At 36.4% G+C, this 16222-nt stretch overlaps 1 protein-coding gene across 2 annotated transcripts in view; it reads left to right on the top strand.

Annotated features, from left to right (window-relative positions):
* DDX60 (DExD/H-box helicase 60) overlaps positions 1–16222 on the top strand; it is a 46661-nt gene that overhangs the window by 21541 nt on the left and 8898 nt on the right. The window contains exons 17-31 of one of the 2 annotated variants that reach the window (XM_009677185.2): positions 292–441; positions 1442–1561; positions 2666–2761; positions 3463–3578; positions 4137–4282; positions 4470–4579; positions 4686–4790; positions 4878–5006; positions 5856–5983; positions 8521–8679; positions 9937–10081; positions 11691–11843; positions 12413–12517; positions 13816–14016; positions 15101–15205. In XM_009677185.2, coding sequence (XP_009675480.2) covers positions 292–441; positions 1442–1561; positions 2666–2761; positions 3463–3578; positions 4137–4282; positions 4470–4579; positions 4686–4790; positions 4878–5006; positions 5856–5983; positions 8521–8679; positions 9937–10081; positions 11691–11843; positions 12413–12517; positions 13816–14016; positions 15101–15205 — 1968 coding nt within the window. The remainder of the gene's footprint in view (positions 1–291; positions 442–1441; positions 1562–2665; positions 2762–3462; positions 3579–4136; positions 4283–4469; positions 4580–4685; positions 4791–4877; positions 5007–5855; positions 5984–8520; positions 8680–9936; positions 10082–11690; positions 11844–12412; positions 12518–13815; positions 14017–15100; positions 15206–16222) is intronic. The other variant, XM_068942437.1, reaches the window with a different exon arrangement.

Below are 16222 nucleotides of genomic sequence, written 5' to 3'. Positions count from 1 at the left end.
TTTTTAAAATGTCCACTTTTGGACTGAGAGAGTTCTGGTATTAATATCTCAGACCAAATCATTGATACAGGTAATTTATAATTTGTAGTGTCGTTTCTTCCACTCACACTTCAACAAGAGAGAAGAATACTGTTGTGTATCTACTAAGTTATTATGATCTTCTGTAGTCTCAAATCTGTATATAAAGTCTGTGTGCAAACATAAGAGATGTTTTCGTAGAAAGAGCTTGTGTACTCAGTGAGAACTTCTTAACAGGTCACTTTGATGTGTGTAACTGCTTTTCTCTCTTAGCGAGAACTTCTTGATGCTGTAGATAATAATGAGTCTGCAGTGATTGTTGCTCCCACCTCATCAGGAAAAACATATGCATCGTACTATTGCATGGAAAAAGTTCTGAAAATGAGCAATGAAGGAGTAGTTGTATATGTTGCTCCTACAAAGGTAAGGCTGCATCTTACTACATATTCTGTATATATGACTATGGTACTTCTCAGTGTGATTCTGAAACCATTTAGGGTAACGTATTACACAAATTTAGATAATGTATGTTGTTTTATTAGTTACATCTAGTTAAGCATGTTTAGAAATGTCTTCTAAATATTCAAGCCCATGCAGAGGCTTTTGTGTGTTAATATCTGGATAGCTATTTTAAGCTCATACACAGAAATATGTACAAAAGTGGTAGAAATAACATGTTAGGCAGGTGGTAATAATATCAGAAAGTAATATTGGAACAGAACAATAATCAAGCGGGGCAAGCTGTCTGTTTCCAGTTGAGCCAGGCATTAGATGCTTCAAGAGAAAGTTTAAGAAACTCTAGGCAGTTGTCAGATATTATTTTTAATGAGGGTTTTGTCCTCATAGTTAAAAATTGACTTAAGAGCTGAAGCATGATGTTTTGATTTCTTCCAAAACTTACTTTGACATCAAGCAATACAAATTTCAGATAACAGTCCAAACCTGAGAATGAGTATACAATTACTGTTATTGCTGTTATTCAGTAATAATCTCTGTGAATTGTTTTCTGTAAGTAAAACCAAAATTTATATGGATATACTCAGGTTGGGCATCAAATTGTTGTTTTATTTTGCGTATCAGAGCAGAACTGATGTATTTAACGCCTGCAGCCCTAGGACTTTGAGATCATAAAAGTGCTAATAGATGCAAAAGAATATTGTCTGTTTTTTTAGCTGTTTTGAAAAGTTAAAATGCAGAATTAATTCCATATAATCCACCACTTCACGCAACACTAAATTTCTTTGAAAACATTCGAGTGTAATTGAAAATTATGTACCCTATCTTTCCAATGTTAACATTCTCGACAGTCTAGACTGTCGTAAATTAATATCGGTGCCAAAACTGAATGCTTCTTTATGCCTCAGAATGTCATATCCCTTGAGATACACACTTCCGTTTTTGTTAATGACCTGCTTTACTTAAGGCCCTTGTAAACCAAGTGGTGGGAGTTATATACAGTCGATTCACCAAGAAACTTCCTGATGGATTGGTGTTGTGTGGAGTCTTCACACGGGATTATCGCCATGATGTCATGAATTCTCAGGTATGTGTTTATGGAGCTTTTAATGCATGATGAAAATGGCCTTTTGTATTTCATCTAGCTTCTGAAAATGTTACTCATTCTGACAGCATTTCATTGATTACTTGCTCTAGTTAAAAGAAAATTCATTACAATCCTTTGGGCACCAGCATACAGCAGAGGCACATCCAGACAAATGAAGGAGATGCTCTTTTCCTTCCTTTCTTATCTTGATTGTATCTCCTGTTCTTTATCGACCTTGCTGACATCAGCCTCTTGTTAAATGGCCCTGCCTGATGCCTTTTTTATTTGATCCCTAGCAATCTGTTTTCACTAGCCACGGTGGATCAAAATCAGTTGTAAGTTCTAGTGAAATGATAGAGTTCAAACTCTGACATGTAGGTAAATCTTGGAAACAAATTAGGTAGGCTTTGACTCATAGCTGAAAAAGATTGAAAAGTACTGATGATTTGACCTGAAAACCAAGGTAAGGTATTAATTTTAACCAAGATGATAATTTGCTATTGCTGTTGCTGTGGAAAGCTTTCAGACACTCAGGTGACAGTAGTGTAAAACCCTGAGATAAATGGGAGTAAACTTAATATGTTTTATAGGTATAATATGACATTTTCTGTATCCATTAATCTTTTAAAACCTTGGTAGTGAAAGATACAATGTAAATGAACATTTGTTATTCTCTCAGCACTGAAGTTCATGGTCTTTTCCTTTCACAAGTTGCTTCTCAAGCCAGGATTCTTTCATTCTTAAATGGAAGTATTTAAAAAGAAAACTGATAACGTAAATATAACTGATAAACATAAATAAACTGATAACTGATGGTAAGAATATTCTAGACACGATCCTGCTGCCTCTATTAATGCCTAAAGTGAAAAAACATGAACTATGGAGTGAAAAACATGAACATGAACTATTTTGGCTCCTGGCAGCTGCTCTTCCTCATTGTTGCGATTATAACCTTAGTTGGAAGGTGATTCTAGCCAGTTTAATCATTCATTCATTCCTGCTTATCTTGAAATCAAATACATATATTTTAATAAAGAAGCAATCTTCCTGTGTTTTATATACCAGTTTACTTGAAAACAATGTTTTACAAACCTTTCTTCTTAGATACTAGTCACTGTGCCTCAGTGTTTAGAGATCTTGATGCTGTCCCCTCACTGCCAGAAATGGACCAAGCGTATACAATATGTTATATTTGATGAGGTAGGTGTCTTTCAATGCTAATCAATTTAACAAATATAAGAAAAATTTTGAGGAAAAATGCCAAAGACTCATTTTTTCATTACATATATTATTACTGGTAAAAGCCAATTTCCAGAAATATTATTTGAAAATTCTTACTTCTCGGACATATATATGTTTTGCTTTTTCATGGTAGCTAGTAGTGTTTATGTGTTCTAGTAAAAGAACGTAAAAATCTGATGATGGTCATCAGGAGGACATACAGTTCAGTCAAAGCTACCGGGAACTTCCCTTATTTCTCTCAAGCCAGTCAACTGAAAAATTAAAGGCATCCACCATAATCCCAGTGGCACAAATGGAATATTCCAGACCTTGATCATACACATTAGACATCATAAGGTTAATCTTTCTAGGGCAAAAAGTCAGTGATGAATTCTGCTAAATTTAAAATGCGCTCTGTTTCTATGTATTAAATTACTTGCTGATGATGCAATGACTATCTAGGGTACAAAAAATAAATGTAGCGTTGAAATTTAGACTAATTGACTGTCCACTGAAGTCTAGAGATGGATTTGGGTCTCACAGTCATTTGCTACAACATAAGAATTACTCGGTAGTGATCTTTTTTATTGCAAAACACAAAACAACTCCTGTTATGGCTACACTTTGACAAAGAACATTTCTCCTTTTCTTTTCACCATTTGTCTTTCTCCCAAATACAGGTCCATTGTCTTGGTGGTGAAATTGGAGCAGAGGTGTGGGAGCATCTTCTGGTAACAATTCGTTGTCCGTTCTTGGCCCTCTCTGCTACTATCAGTAACCCAGAATACCTAACTGAGTATGCTTGGAGTTTTTTTTTTCTCAAAAGGGCACATTTAAGTTGGATATGAACTTTTTGGACAGAGAGGTCAATTACTATATGGAGACAACAGATACAGAGTTGGATTGTTATACGTTTTCGGCTACACTCGGCTCTCCACTTGACCCCAAATAATACTGTAACTCTTAACTTTCTGTAATGAGAACAAGAGAGTTCCTTCAGGCCCTTTAAGTTAGCAGGAAAGAAGAATTTAGGAGGCCCATATGTCTATTTGAACTGCCGTAGCCTGATAAGCATACTTGTCTGTCGCTGATCAAGGAAAACACCTGCGCTATGTGTATGTATGATGAACATTTTCAAACTTAGGGCTTGCACCTTAAGATGCATTGGAGGAAATTATGCTAAATACGGTGAGCAGGGACCAAACATAGAAATTCTATCGGTGAAATCAAGCAGAAAGATAGAAATTCTATTGGTGAAATCAAGCAGATAGAAGTAATCTATCTACTTTAGTTGTAGCAATTTTATGACAATATATTTTCTAACTGTTAGCTTTATTTTAATCTTGTATTATAGGTGGTTGCAATCTGTGAAAAGGTATTGGCAGCATGCTGAGAATACAATAGAAGGAAGCGCTAAAAACTCTACAGAGAATTTCACAGGAAAACGTAAAGTGAAATCAAAAGTGCAAGAACAAAAAAAATCGTATCGTGTTAGACTAGGTGTGTATCAGAATATTTTAGAACTAAAAAATAAATACATTTTAGTGTGATTTCTGCAGAAACTTTTATCACAGTGCATGAACTTAAACATATATGCTTTTTAAGGAAAAACAAATCTTTTCAGGGTTAGGTACTTGCTTTTTAAAGCAAACGAATGTATCATGACAGCATTTTTGTCTGTTCACAGTCCTGTATGAAGAAAGATACAATGATTTGGAAAAGCACGTGTGTTCTGTAAAGGGCACTGATTTTGTTATTGAACATTGTCACCCATGTGCTGCATTAACAGTCAATCACGTAAGCATAATACTGGTGTCAAAGTTGTTTGTCAGCTGTTGTATTAAGCAACATGAGTCCCCTTAAAATGATTCCTTTATTTTTCTTTTGTTTAACCTCCTTACAGATTGAGAGCTATGGCATTCCTTCAGACCTTTCTCTGTCTCCACGAGAGAGCATCCAGCTGTATGACACCATGGTAAAAGTCTGGCAAGAGTGGCCAAGGGCACAGGTGGGTATACACAGTTGAGCATGGGAGTGTATCAACATGAAGAGAAAGCAAAGTACTCAGTTATTTTTTGTTGTTGGTATTTTCAAGGAGCTAGATCCTGAGGAGTTTGTCCTTTTCAAGAATAAAGTGGTAATAAAAAAGGTGGATGTGAGGAAGTATGAACAGGAGTTGAAGAAAGAACTAACCGAATGGATTGCAGTTAACCAAAGACAGAAGGTAACAGTTGTTACTGGAGAGCTTTTTCAAAGATTATATATGTCTTTAATATAATTATTATATAATAATTATGTATAGTAATATGATTAAATAATTATGGGAGTTTCTCCTCCCCTAATTATTATTTCTTTTATTAGTTGTAAATATTGCTTTGCTGAAAAATAAATGCTAGTATTTGTGGCATTTCCATAAGCGTTTTCAAGGTGATGTTTTCCCAATCTTCTCTGGGAATTAGACTTGTGATAGTACTTCAAGATTACAATTCCTGATTCCTTTGGGTACAGTTAAAACTCCCACAGTTAGTGAGAACTTCTGTGTATTCTGCTTCTTTAGTCTGCCTCCTTTTTACTGCTTATTTGAATCCTTCTCTGTAACCACAGACAGTAGGTATGTTTCTATGTAAATGATAGAAATTAAAGCAATGAGCAGAAAATCAAGTCCTTAGTTAGAGGCAAACTGTTCATATATCATAAAAAGGGGTATGAAGAAGCAGTGGATCAACAACAAGAAAACATTTAAGAATACATAGGAAATAACCTGAACTTTTTAGAATGTGATACTTAAATGTAAAAAGCACCGTAATCTCTATATTAGTGATGCTTTATTTATTTGTACAGTGATGACAGCCGTGAATGTTACAACAATTTGCATTTTGAGTTCTTACTGAAGTTAGTTTATGTTCTGCAGATCCTCTAGTCTGTAAACTGTCCGTGGTTATTGCAGTTCTAGATAACTTTAAAAATCTGAGCTGATAGACGCTGACACAGAAGACTGGAGGCCTGATCTTTATTAGCCTCCAAGCAGACGTTTCTGTCATTAAAATCTGCTCAATAATAACGCTTTGGTCAGGTGCATGAGCTACTGGAGCACCTTAAGCCCCGACCTGTGGATTGCTCAAAAGAGGAAAAGTGGACCAAGTTTGCATGCTTTGTTGACAAATTACATGAGATGGATAAATTGCCTGCCATATTTTTTATGTGAGTATTTACATTCCATGTATTGTATCTGTATTGCCTAGACTCAGAACTAAGTGGGTATTAGAGATGAGCACTGACATAGCTTGGCAGCATTTCTATGGTAAATGTTAGCTTTATTTTAAAAATGTATGAAGTGATGAAAAGTGCTATCAATCCAATTACCTTTATGGGATGATAAAAAGTTCAGCTGAAATAAGACCAGGAGCATTACTGTGTGGGGAATGATTTGAAGAAAATTTTAAAAAACTGAGTCACATTAAAATGAGAGTTAGATCCTCAGTTGCTTTGCCCCTGATGTAGCGAGTAAAACTTGTGCAAAGCATATACTGTGTATTTAGAGGTGCAAATGGTATATGTAGGGGCTGATTTGCTAGCGGAAGTGATGGACTGAAGAGCTATTAATGTATGTTTTTGTCACAAGGTGGTGGTTCCACTACATAGACTCTAACAAAATCATATTACATCAGTGACATGCATCCATGAATCTGTTCTGCATATAGGTGAGATGTAATTTGGCAAAGCCTCAAATGAATGCAAAGCTTAGAGAATACTGATACCACCATTATTGCCAGTGATATTGTTAATATTAGTAAAGTAGGCACATATCTCAGTGCTGTGCTTAATAATGGAAAGAGGTTGCGTGTCAGTAAACAGAGGTGCCTGCTTCCATATTCTCATTGTAATAAGGCATAGGAGCCACCACTTAAAATGGAAGACTTTCTCATCTGAGTATCAAGTCCTTGTACTGGACACCTTGATAGTTAGGGGAGGATGCCTACTGCCATTTCAGTTCTCACATGCTTGATGCTGATGAAATGGCATTTCTAAAAGGTCTCTGGAAAGGAAGAAGCAAAAAGTGAGTATACATGTAAATGACACATCTCAAAGGACTCTAGTTGCTGGTAAATTACATCTTTTTTTTTTATCTTTGAATGACGGCTCAGTTGTAAATTAATCCTGTGGCTGATTTCAGGCTGCATCTGACAGTTTTCAAAACCACACTTTGATATTTGTAATTCCTTCACATAAGGGAGCTACTCTGTGAAGTGCAACATCATTTTGGGGCAATTAATGGAAGTTCCAAGGTGCTTCTCCTTAAGAAAGATAAAGTGCCTTCCCCTCATCTGTCCTAGAATGGTGGGCACTTAGAATTTCTGGTGGCTAACGGCTCTTAGGGATTGTGTGTAGGGTGTGAATCCTTCTAGTAGACACAATTGATAAATGATCGTGGTGGGACAAGAGCATGTGCTGGGCCAGTGAAGACGGAGGTGCAAACTAGTGGTATCAGCTGGGGGATGAGGTACAGAAATCTGTTATCTGAGGTTCTTTTAAGATGCAGTTCCAGTATAACAGCCCTTGGTAGACCTCCCCAGTCTCTTTCTAATAGTAAGGCAAAGGGCAAGAGTCAGACAGAACTTAAAAAAAAAACTTTCTAGCTAAATGTCCAAATTCTGAGAAATTCTGATACAGATGAATGGATTGAGTCGCCATCAAAAGAAGTAGATATTGACTTGGAGCAGTAGATTGGTGTTTCTGCTTTGTTGGTGCTGGTAAGCTTTTTCTCCCTAAGCCATTATTGAGGAATGAGGTTGCATAGCAGTCACCCTCTGTGGTGTTATATCAGCATGGAATTAATAGAGACTCCTGAGAGATCAAATATCAGAGGTGTAAAGGCCAGGTTGTTTACTGCTGCCGTTGGTGGTAGGAAAAAGAGCCGCCAGAGAGATGAGCAGACTGGCACCAGGTTTGTAATTCTTATGTCTGAGTGGTAGAAAGAGCTTATATCACTCACTCTTGAGTTTCAAAGTGATAAAAGCATAAATGGAAATGATTTTTATTGAGCCCTTTCATGGGCTTAATTTAAGGAGAAATTATCTCCTAATATTAGGATCTGTATTTAGCCTTTCTGAGGATAAAATCCTTCAATTTTTGCTTCAGGTGACTGACTGCCAGAGTTGAAGGACTTGTGAATATTCTGATAGACCAGGATGCAACTTCACTGCAGTTGGTGCATATACCTTGTACGATGTTAGTTAACAGGATCTGCCTGCAGCAACAAGAATAAAAAAAGTATTTTCTGAGAGTGAAGCTGGAGCTTCTTCATAGTTAAACTCCAAGCAGTCCAATATTGGGGGAGGGGGGGAGAGCAAGAACAGCTATGTAGATGACCAAGAAAGCAAGTATTCATTCTCAACTGGCCAGCTGAGAAGAGTTAAAATGGCTTAAGGTACAGTCTACTTTATACATCCAACTGTCTAGCTTAGGGGAAGGGTAGGGCTGAGCATGCTTTCTATGGGTAATTTACTGTCAGAACCATTTTACATTTTATCACTCCGTTTTGGAATAACTGCAGTATGAAGGTGAACATGGATTGTGACTTGGAGATGGAATAGGGGTACACTTCTACTGAATAAAAACAACTTTTGTCAGGTATCGGGGCTCACTAAGTGTTATCATAACAGCATACATGTATTTATAAGTAAAAGTTCTCTTAGAATTCACTTAACTGATGTATATTATGTATTATTTATTTTAAGTTTTAGTCTAAATTTAGTGGAACGGGCAGCCTGTAATGTATACTCCAATTTGCTGAACAAACAAAAAAATGAACAAGACCCTAATACTGAGAGGGAAAAAGAAAATTTAAGAGACAAACTAAGAAAAGTGAATAAGATGCTAAAGAAACTTCAGTCCTTGTAAGTATTATAATGATATACTATTAAAAAACTCGCATACTATGACAGAGCATAATTTTGTGATTAGATATTCCCAGCGAATGTACCTTATAGCAGCACATTCATCCTGCTACAGTGCAGTAGTCCCACCTCCTTTTTGTGCTCCAGCAGCCCTCACAGTAGGAATAGCTCTATGGCAGGTGTCAATCAGCAGTACCTTGCGCATAGTCCAGCAGTAGAGAGACACCAGCGTCACTGACTTTGTGGAAGGTGCTGGCACTACAGCATGAGTGTCAAAAAGAGAAATGAGTATATGAGATAGTCAATCTGGAATAATCTAGAACTGAGATAATATCAATGTGCCACAGCTGCTCTTTCTCCAGACTGTAATTTTTGTCATGCAGTGACTTAAAAAGACATGTAGCTTCTGATCCTGGATGCGGGGGGCAGCCACTGTGGGAGAACATTTTCTTAGCTTAGCTTCACCGTTGCTGGTTACAGTGATGGATCTCTGAAGTGTAGGTTCACCTGACTGATGAGGTGTTCTTTGAAAATGTTAGCCTTTTGCTTTGATTTGTACCCTTTGCTTAGATTGGTTTCCCCTTTAACCTTGAACTTTCTTGGGTTTGTGATCGTAGGGTCTAGATTTCTAAAGGCATTTGCCAATGAAATACAGTTATAGTTACCAGGATTGTCAGGAACACTAAGTACCACACTTTTGCACTCCTAATCGTGACAATTTACAGTGCATTCATTGGTCATAATATCACAAGAGAATGAACTTAGCTGACTTTAATAGTAGTAGGTGAGAACTTTGAAAAATCCAGTAGCAACATATTTAGACATTGAAATACCTTCATAAATCTGGCCCTAAATAGTTTTCTCCCTCCTCTCTTCTTCAAGTCCTGCCCTAACTAGTTATATTCCATGTCATTATTGGGGGTAAATCCATCAGATTTCTCATTTCTCTTTCATGTTGAGTTCTTCCACTATGGAATTATTTTTCCCTTACTAATTTGCAAAATTAAGGTAACTTCTACATGTTGTCTTCATCTTCCTTCATTTTTGTATATCATCATAAATCTTCCTCTCTACTTCACCCAGAGTTACTTACTGCAAGTGGTTAGCGTTATAAATAAATTTACATTTAACATATGTTTGAGCCTAGAGTTTAAAAGGGGTATGAATCTGCATCTTTTGGAACTGAAATAATGTTTTAAAATTGAGAAATATATGTTAATTACAGAAATAATAATTTTAATTATATATTTTATACAGTGATACCAAAAAACTGAGTCCCAGTAAAACGGAAAACATAATGCTTGTTCTGGATAAAAAGAAACACTTAGAGAAAAGACTTAAAAAGCTTACTGTGATCCCTTCTGTGTGTACTTATGCTAATTCTAAGGCTGTGGATGAAGGTGTAAGTAATTCACTGATAATTTTAAAAAGTGTTTGGTTTTATATGTCTAAAATGTATAAATACATAAATACATGCATAAATACATAAAATGTACGTAATGTGTGATTCAATTGTACTTCATAACAGTATATATGGACTTCATGAAAGATTCTGACTATTTCTATGTAAATTTAACTCCGGGTATCAATCAATCTTAGATGACTTTATTTTTAAGATGTACCCAGAACTTTCATTCTAGCAAAAAAAGTTGCTGACCTGTCCCTGTGGTAGGAGTCGTGTGATACATGAGGCAATGAGCCCACTTCCATGAACTATCAGTGGTGCAGTTCTGTTACCTGTGAATTTAGATGTCAGACTGATGTTTTTCTGAGTGAGTCATCGGATTTAGCTACATGGCATCTTTGTGTACTTACCTAAAACTTTTCAAGGCCTTAATACCCTGTAAAAATAACAAATAATAAATTACTTTAGACCCTAAAACTCCTAGTCATCAGAGAGCAACATTTTCCTTGCTCTTCAATATGTTTATGCCCCACCCCGAGGAAAGAAAAGCTGAGAAAATAGCTAGACTCTGAAAGTTTAGAGATGTCCACCAGCAAGGTTAAAGTATGTGCTTGTATATAAATTGTTAAGGAATAATTTGAAAGATATTTATATGACATGATTGCCAGCAATTGTAGGTGACTGGGCCTTGATCCAGCAGATCCCCTCTAGTCCAGAGTTCCTGAGAAAGGACTGTGGTTCATATAGCTCTCTCTTACCTAACATTTGTTTTTTTTAATTAAAAAATAATTATGATATATACCTCTTAATTCAGAGAAAAAAATGCTTGAAATTTTGGTGAAGTGTCTTATTAATGCTTTCTCGCTGTTCATTGTGATACATCTTCTGAAAGACAGGAAAATTCTGTGTATTTGGTCCAAGCCTGAAAATTCTCATGATTCCTGTTCTGGGAACTTGGGATCCCAATGGCATTTTTAGACTGCTGTCAGCTAGCTTCAAGGAAACATTGCTTTTCACAGCTGTGAATAGATAAAGTTTGGATTTGGAATGGATGGCACTTAGCTGAAGGGTGAAATTCAGAAAATCCTGAAGTAGCTTGATTTAGTGCTATTTCTGAGGTTGAGAGAGAGAAACTTACTCACTGTACGGGGAGATGAGGTGGTGATACAGAGCAGGGGTGACACATGAGAGCAAAAGAATATCAGTTTCACATAGGCTACTTAGGAAATTGTTCTGAGATAGTGGCATGCAATATGTATCATGAGGCCATGACTGACGTAGGAAAGTCATGAACATGCACACTTGCCGTTTCTAACTGCAACCAGTTGAATGGTGGATTTGTCAATTGCGACTGACGCAGCGGCACGTGTAGCAGGGAACATGGGAAAATACCTGATAGAAGTGTACCGAAGAGCTAGGATTTGTGATCATACTGAAGCCACTGTTGGGACCCATCCAGTTATTTACTCTGTGCTTCAAGTTCATTGAAATTCATAAACCACTGTATTTCTCTGTCATATTTGGAACTTTATCAGATAAGACACTTTCTGTTTTCACTGGCAAAACTTGTTTGTGGTTAATATTTAACCTTTCTTTTTATTTGTAGACTTTGAAGAAGATCTTTGATCGAGTTAGGTTGCAGAGAAGAGGTTATGAGCAGAGAATGCTGGCACTGAGGGGCATTGGGTATCATCATGGTTCTATGGCCTTCAGGGAAAGACAAGTAGTAGAGATGCTCTTCAGGCTGGGTTATATCAAGGTTGGTGAATGGGGAGCAGTTTAAGGGCATTTTTTGTTTATTCGTTTGTTTGTTTTTAAAAAACATTTTAATTTTTCAACATATTTAATTAAAAATTGTAGTGTATCTTTCAAAACAGATTTATCATGCTCATTTTTGAAATGTTGACATGAAGGTTTCCAAATTAATGAAGTGTCAAGTAAATGAAATAGTACCTGTAGAACTGAATTTCTGAGTAGAAATTACTATCCTTCAGGTTAGCATATCACAACTAAATGTGTTCCAGTGGAATGAGCTGTACAGGACTATGGTGTTTCATTCTCTCTTCACTCAATATTAATTCCATTTGTGTTTCATAAAAGATACGGTATAAACTTTCATGATATGCAAGTTGGTAGATGTTTATATGCATATAATAATTATATTTAAACCGTGAAATTTAGGCCTATTAAATCCATCAGATTAAAGTTTACCTATATAAAAAATAATAGCAAAATTCCTGTTGATTTGAGTGGGTTGTAACAGATCATTTTTAACTGGATATTGTCACATCTAATAGATGTGCTAATGTTTGATTCTTTTATATATAGGTAGTCACAGCTACTGGAACACTCGCTTTAGGAATCAACATGCCTTGTAAATCTGTTGTCTTTGCTGAAGATTCAATCTTTTTAGATGCCCTACATTACAGACAGGTATGGAAATAGGATATTTACTGTTTGCTTTACAAATGTAGTACATACATACTTGTTATTACATGCAAATTCAGATAATGTCTTTTGTTTTACATATACTTCTGGGTATATTCTGAGTTTTAGCTGTTCACTTCAGTGACAAAAATCATTTTAGCTAAGGTATTTTTACTAATATTTCAGAACTGGCAGCACCCCAATAACGGGCAGAGTTAACAGACCTATGTCAGCACTGAAAGCATTGCACTTTAATTCAAGGCATAGATTCAGCTTTCAGTTATGGGGGTCAGTAGAGAGAGAAGTTCTTGCTTTAGCCAAGTTGTTACAAATGTATGAAAAATATGCTATAAGAACATACAGTGAGATGTGGTTATGAAAGGAAAGAATACTGACTGGATTAATAGGGAGGCTTGAGCTAGTTCCCTCTTGGAAGTGGCACTCCATGCAGTACAACACAGCACTGTCTGGACAAGGTTGCAAACGCAACTGAGTCTCTGGATATGGCATAACCAGGTGCACTGAGAGACGTTAGCCTCTTCATTAGTGCCTCTTTCCTGTTCTTCTGTGTTTCAAACAACCTGTATTTTCCACAAATACTGCTAGTTTGCCTCTGGTTCCAGACCGCGTGGACCAGATCCAGCTCATGCCACCACCTGGCAGGTGGCTCTCACAGCCAGAGAGTCAGTGGACCTGTGCAGTAGCCAGTACCTACCTGTCTTTCTTGTTCTACACATATATGATATGATTCCAGCTTTGTCCCATCATGGGGTACAAGGGGTGAGTCCCCAAAAGGGACCCAGCCAAGAAAGGGTGATCCAAGCAAGGGAATGCACCTTTAGGAAGCTTCCGCCTATTCGTTATTCGTATTCTCTGCTTTTTATTCGTATTGAGACTCGCTTTGCCGCAAGTCTACCCAGAAACAATTCAGATATAAATGTAATTTGAAAACAAAGCCGGTATATAGGTGAAATAGTTAGTTATAATAGAAGTTACAATTTACCTTGCAGAAATATAAATGTTAAAAAGAGGTGTGAGAGAACATAAGTATCCAGGCCAACTTTTAGATCCCTTTTAGATCCCTTATCAAATTTAGACGATCGTATATAAAAAAGTACATGAAACAATCGCAGCTGTAAAACAGCAACATTTGAGGTACAGCACAATTTGCACACATTATTTTAAAACTGTGCAGAAATGCTTTATTAAGATTGTATAGATGGTAGCAGTATGTACAATGTAGATATATTCTATTTATAATTTTAATAATTTAAACATTATTGTTACAAATATCTTCTTCTTAGATGTCAGGACGTGCTGGAAGACGTGGACAAGATATGATCGGAAATGTGTTCTTTTATGATATCCCCCTGCCCAAGGTTGAAAGACTTATGAAGTCTAATATACCTCAATTGAAAGGCCAGTTCCCTCTGACTATTTCCTTAATACTGAGACTCATGCTGTTGGCTGCAAAGGCTGATGACAAAACAGATGCCAGAGCAAAGGTATAGGAAATTTTTTAATAGCAATTTAATTGAATTATAGTATCTCCTTAACTCAAGCAGAAAGTTATGCATTTCAAAAGTAAATAGTTGTTCTTCAAGTGAAATTGCGTATCCTGCTATACTCCTCGTACATGGCATTGCACTGTGAATTTTTATGCACCTATTTTTTTGCAACAAATATTATTATGAGAAAGGATACTATATAGGAAGGCATTTTAATTCTAACTCTTGTTGTATATAATATTTGCATTAACTACACTTGGAGAATCAGAAAATTGTGCAATATTTAAAATTTTAGCTTTAATTGACAAGCAGGTGTAAACAGATTTTAGCATCAGAAAGAGGGAGCTGTGAAACGCTACCTCAACTGAAGCAATGAGAAAATTCTGTGTATTTCTTGAAGTTGCTTAAGTCAACGTAAGCTCAACATAAGCAATCAAGAGATTCTTATTCTTGACATTGAATGCAGTAATTTACGTAAACAATCCATGGCCATTATTACAAATTGTTCAAGGAGCCCCTCCTGTAATCATTCAGGTACTTTATCTCCAGCTGATCTATGTTTCTTAGATCCATTTCAGCATATGGACATTTATTTTCAAGAATGTAAAAGATGAACACAGGACACGCTTAACCAATTTAGACACAAATGGGATCAGCTGCTTGTGATAAAATAAATTGGTAAACTTAGGTATTAAAATACTGAAAATGATATTAAGATGTACAGTACAATTTTAGAACTTCTTAGTTTTAGTCTAATGATGCAAATATATATTAAGTTCTTGTTCCTATAGATTTGTATATGAACTTCATGTAGCTAACTCTACATAGCTCAGCATAAGTTTAAAACATGCAGATGTCTGGCATGTGCCAGGCAAAGGATGGTCTTTTCACAGCGCTTGTGAAAAGGAGGTGGATGTTCAATTTAAAAAAGAATCAAACCAACCGCACCTAGCATTTCTATCCTGAAAACTAACTGATGAAGCAAAACATAAAAAAATGAATCTTAAATGTCTTTGTTTATTACAATACAGACTTCCCCTTGAATTTCTAATTTCTTGGGTTTTTATTTTTGTTCGGCCAGGCATTGTCAGTGTTGAAGCACTCACTGATGTCCTTCAAACAAGAAAGACATACCAAACTATTAAAAACGTATTTTATCTTTTCCTTGCAGTTTCTTATCAAAGAGGTATGTTTTAACTCATTCTGGATAGCAGTAGTCTGTAAATACAGTCTTTCTTTCTTAAACCTACACACTCAAAAAAGTTAAGAACTTCTGCTTGTCTTCTCTTTCTCTTAAAAATATTTTATGTCCCATAGCAACAGGCAAGCTTCTGTAGAGAGAAATTTAAGGAAACAGCTAAAAATAGAGGACTTTAAGCCTGAGGTTAATTTTAAGTTGTGTTTTGTGAAATAAATTTAATAGGGAAAGTCACGTGGTGTGGTCTTTGTAACTATGATCACAGACTGCTCTGGAAACTAAGAACTGTGTTCTGTTATGTATGAAGAAGCAGGTATGTGAAGTGATTACAGTTTAAAACACTCTAATAATCATATAACTTCCAAAATGCTGGGAGAAAATTATACCTCTAAGAAAAATTTAGGAAATAGCTACTGGAGAAGGCTGAAAACTAGCAGTATATCTCTGCATAGCAAGAGTTTCAATTTGATGGATACTGTTCTGGCAACTTTTTGTGCCTAACTCTGGTTTTAGTTTACAGCCCAGCACTGCAGGCAGTAAGAGGCTGTGATGTGATGTGATGTGACGTGATGTGATGTGACCACCAACTCATCTGTGACCAGGTTTCCTGGCCCTGCTCCCAACAGGATCCCTATTCGGGTCTCCCCTCTGATGGGTGTCCCTTGTGTGTGAGATCAGGATTCTGATACTCCCATTGAACAGAAAAATCTGACATCAATGCGTGGGAGAGATTTGTAACGTTTCTAGAAAGTAACAGTTAGCGTGAGAGCAGGCCAAAACCAAGCCCCTGTACCTGCTGTCCTGTGTCTAACATGCTTTCAAGAGAAAAGTATAAAAAAAGGGGTGCTCATATAACGATGATTCTCTAGATACTCCCTGCTTTCTAGTAAAGTGTGATGCAGAATGTTTTCTGCTAGGAGCGGTATCTTGGCATTTTATAGCATTCAATAGAGTTTTATTCCATGAGCTTGTCCCATTGATTTTTGAAACTGTATAGGCTTTTAG

This window comes from Struthio camelus, chromosome 4, assembly GCF_040807025.1.
Source record: "Struthio camelus isolate bStrCam1 chromosome 4, bStrCam1.hap1, whole genome shotgun sequence".
NCBI classification, from domain to species: domain Eukaryota; kingdom Metazoa; phylum Chordata; class Aves; order Struthioniformes; family Struthionidae; genus Struthio; species Struthio camelus.
The sequence above is the reverse complement of the archived record's forward strand: the minus strand, read 5'-3'. Positions and strand labels throughout refer to the sequence as shown.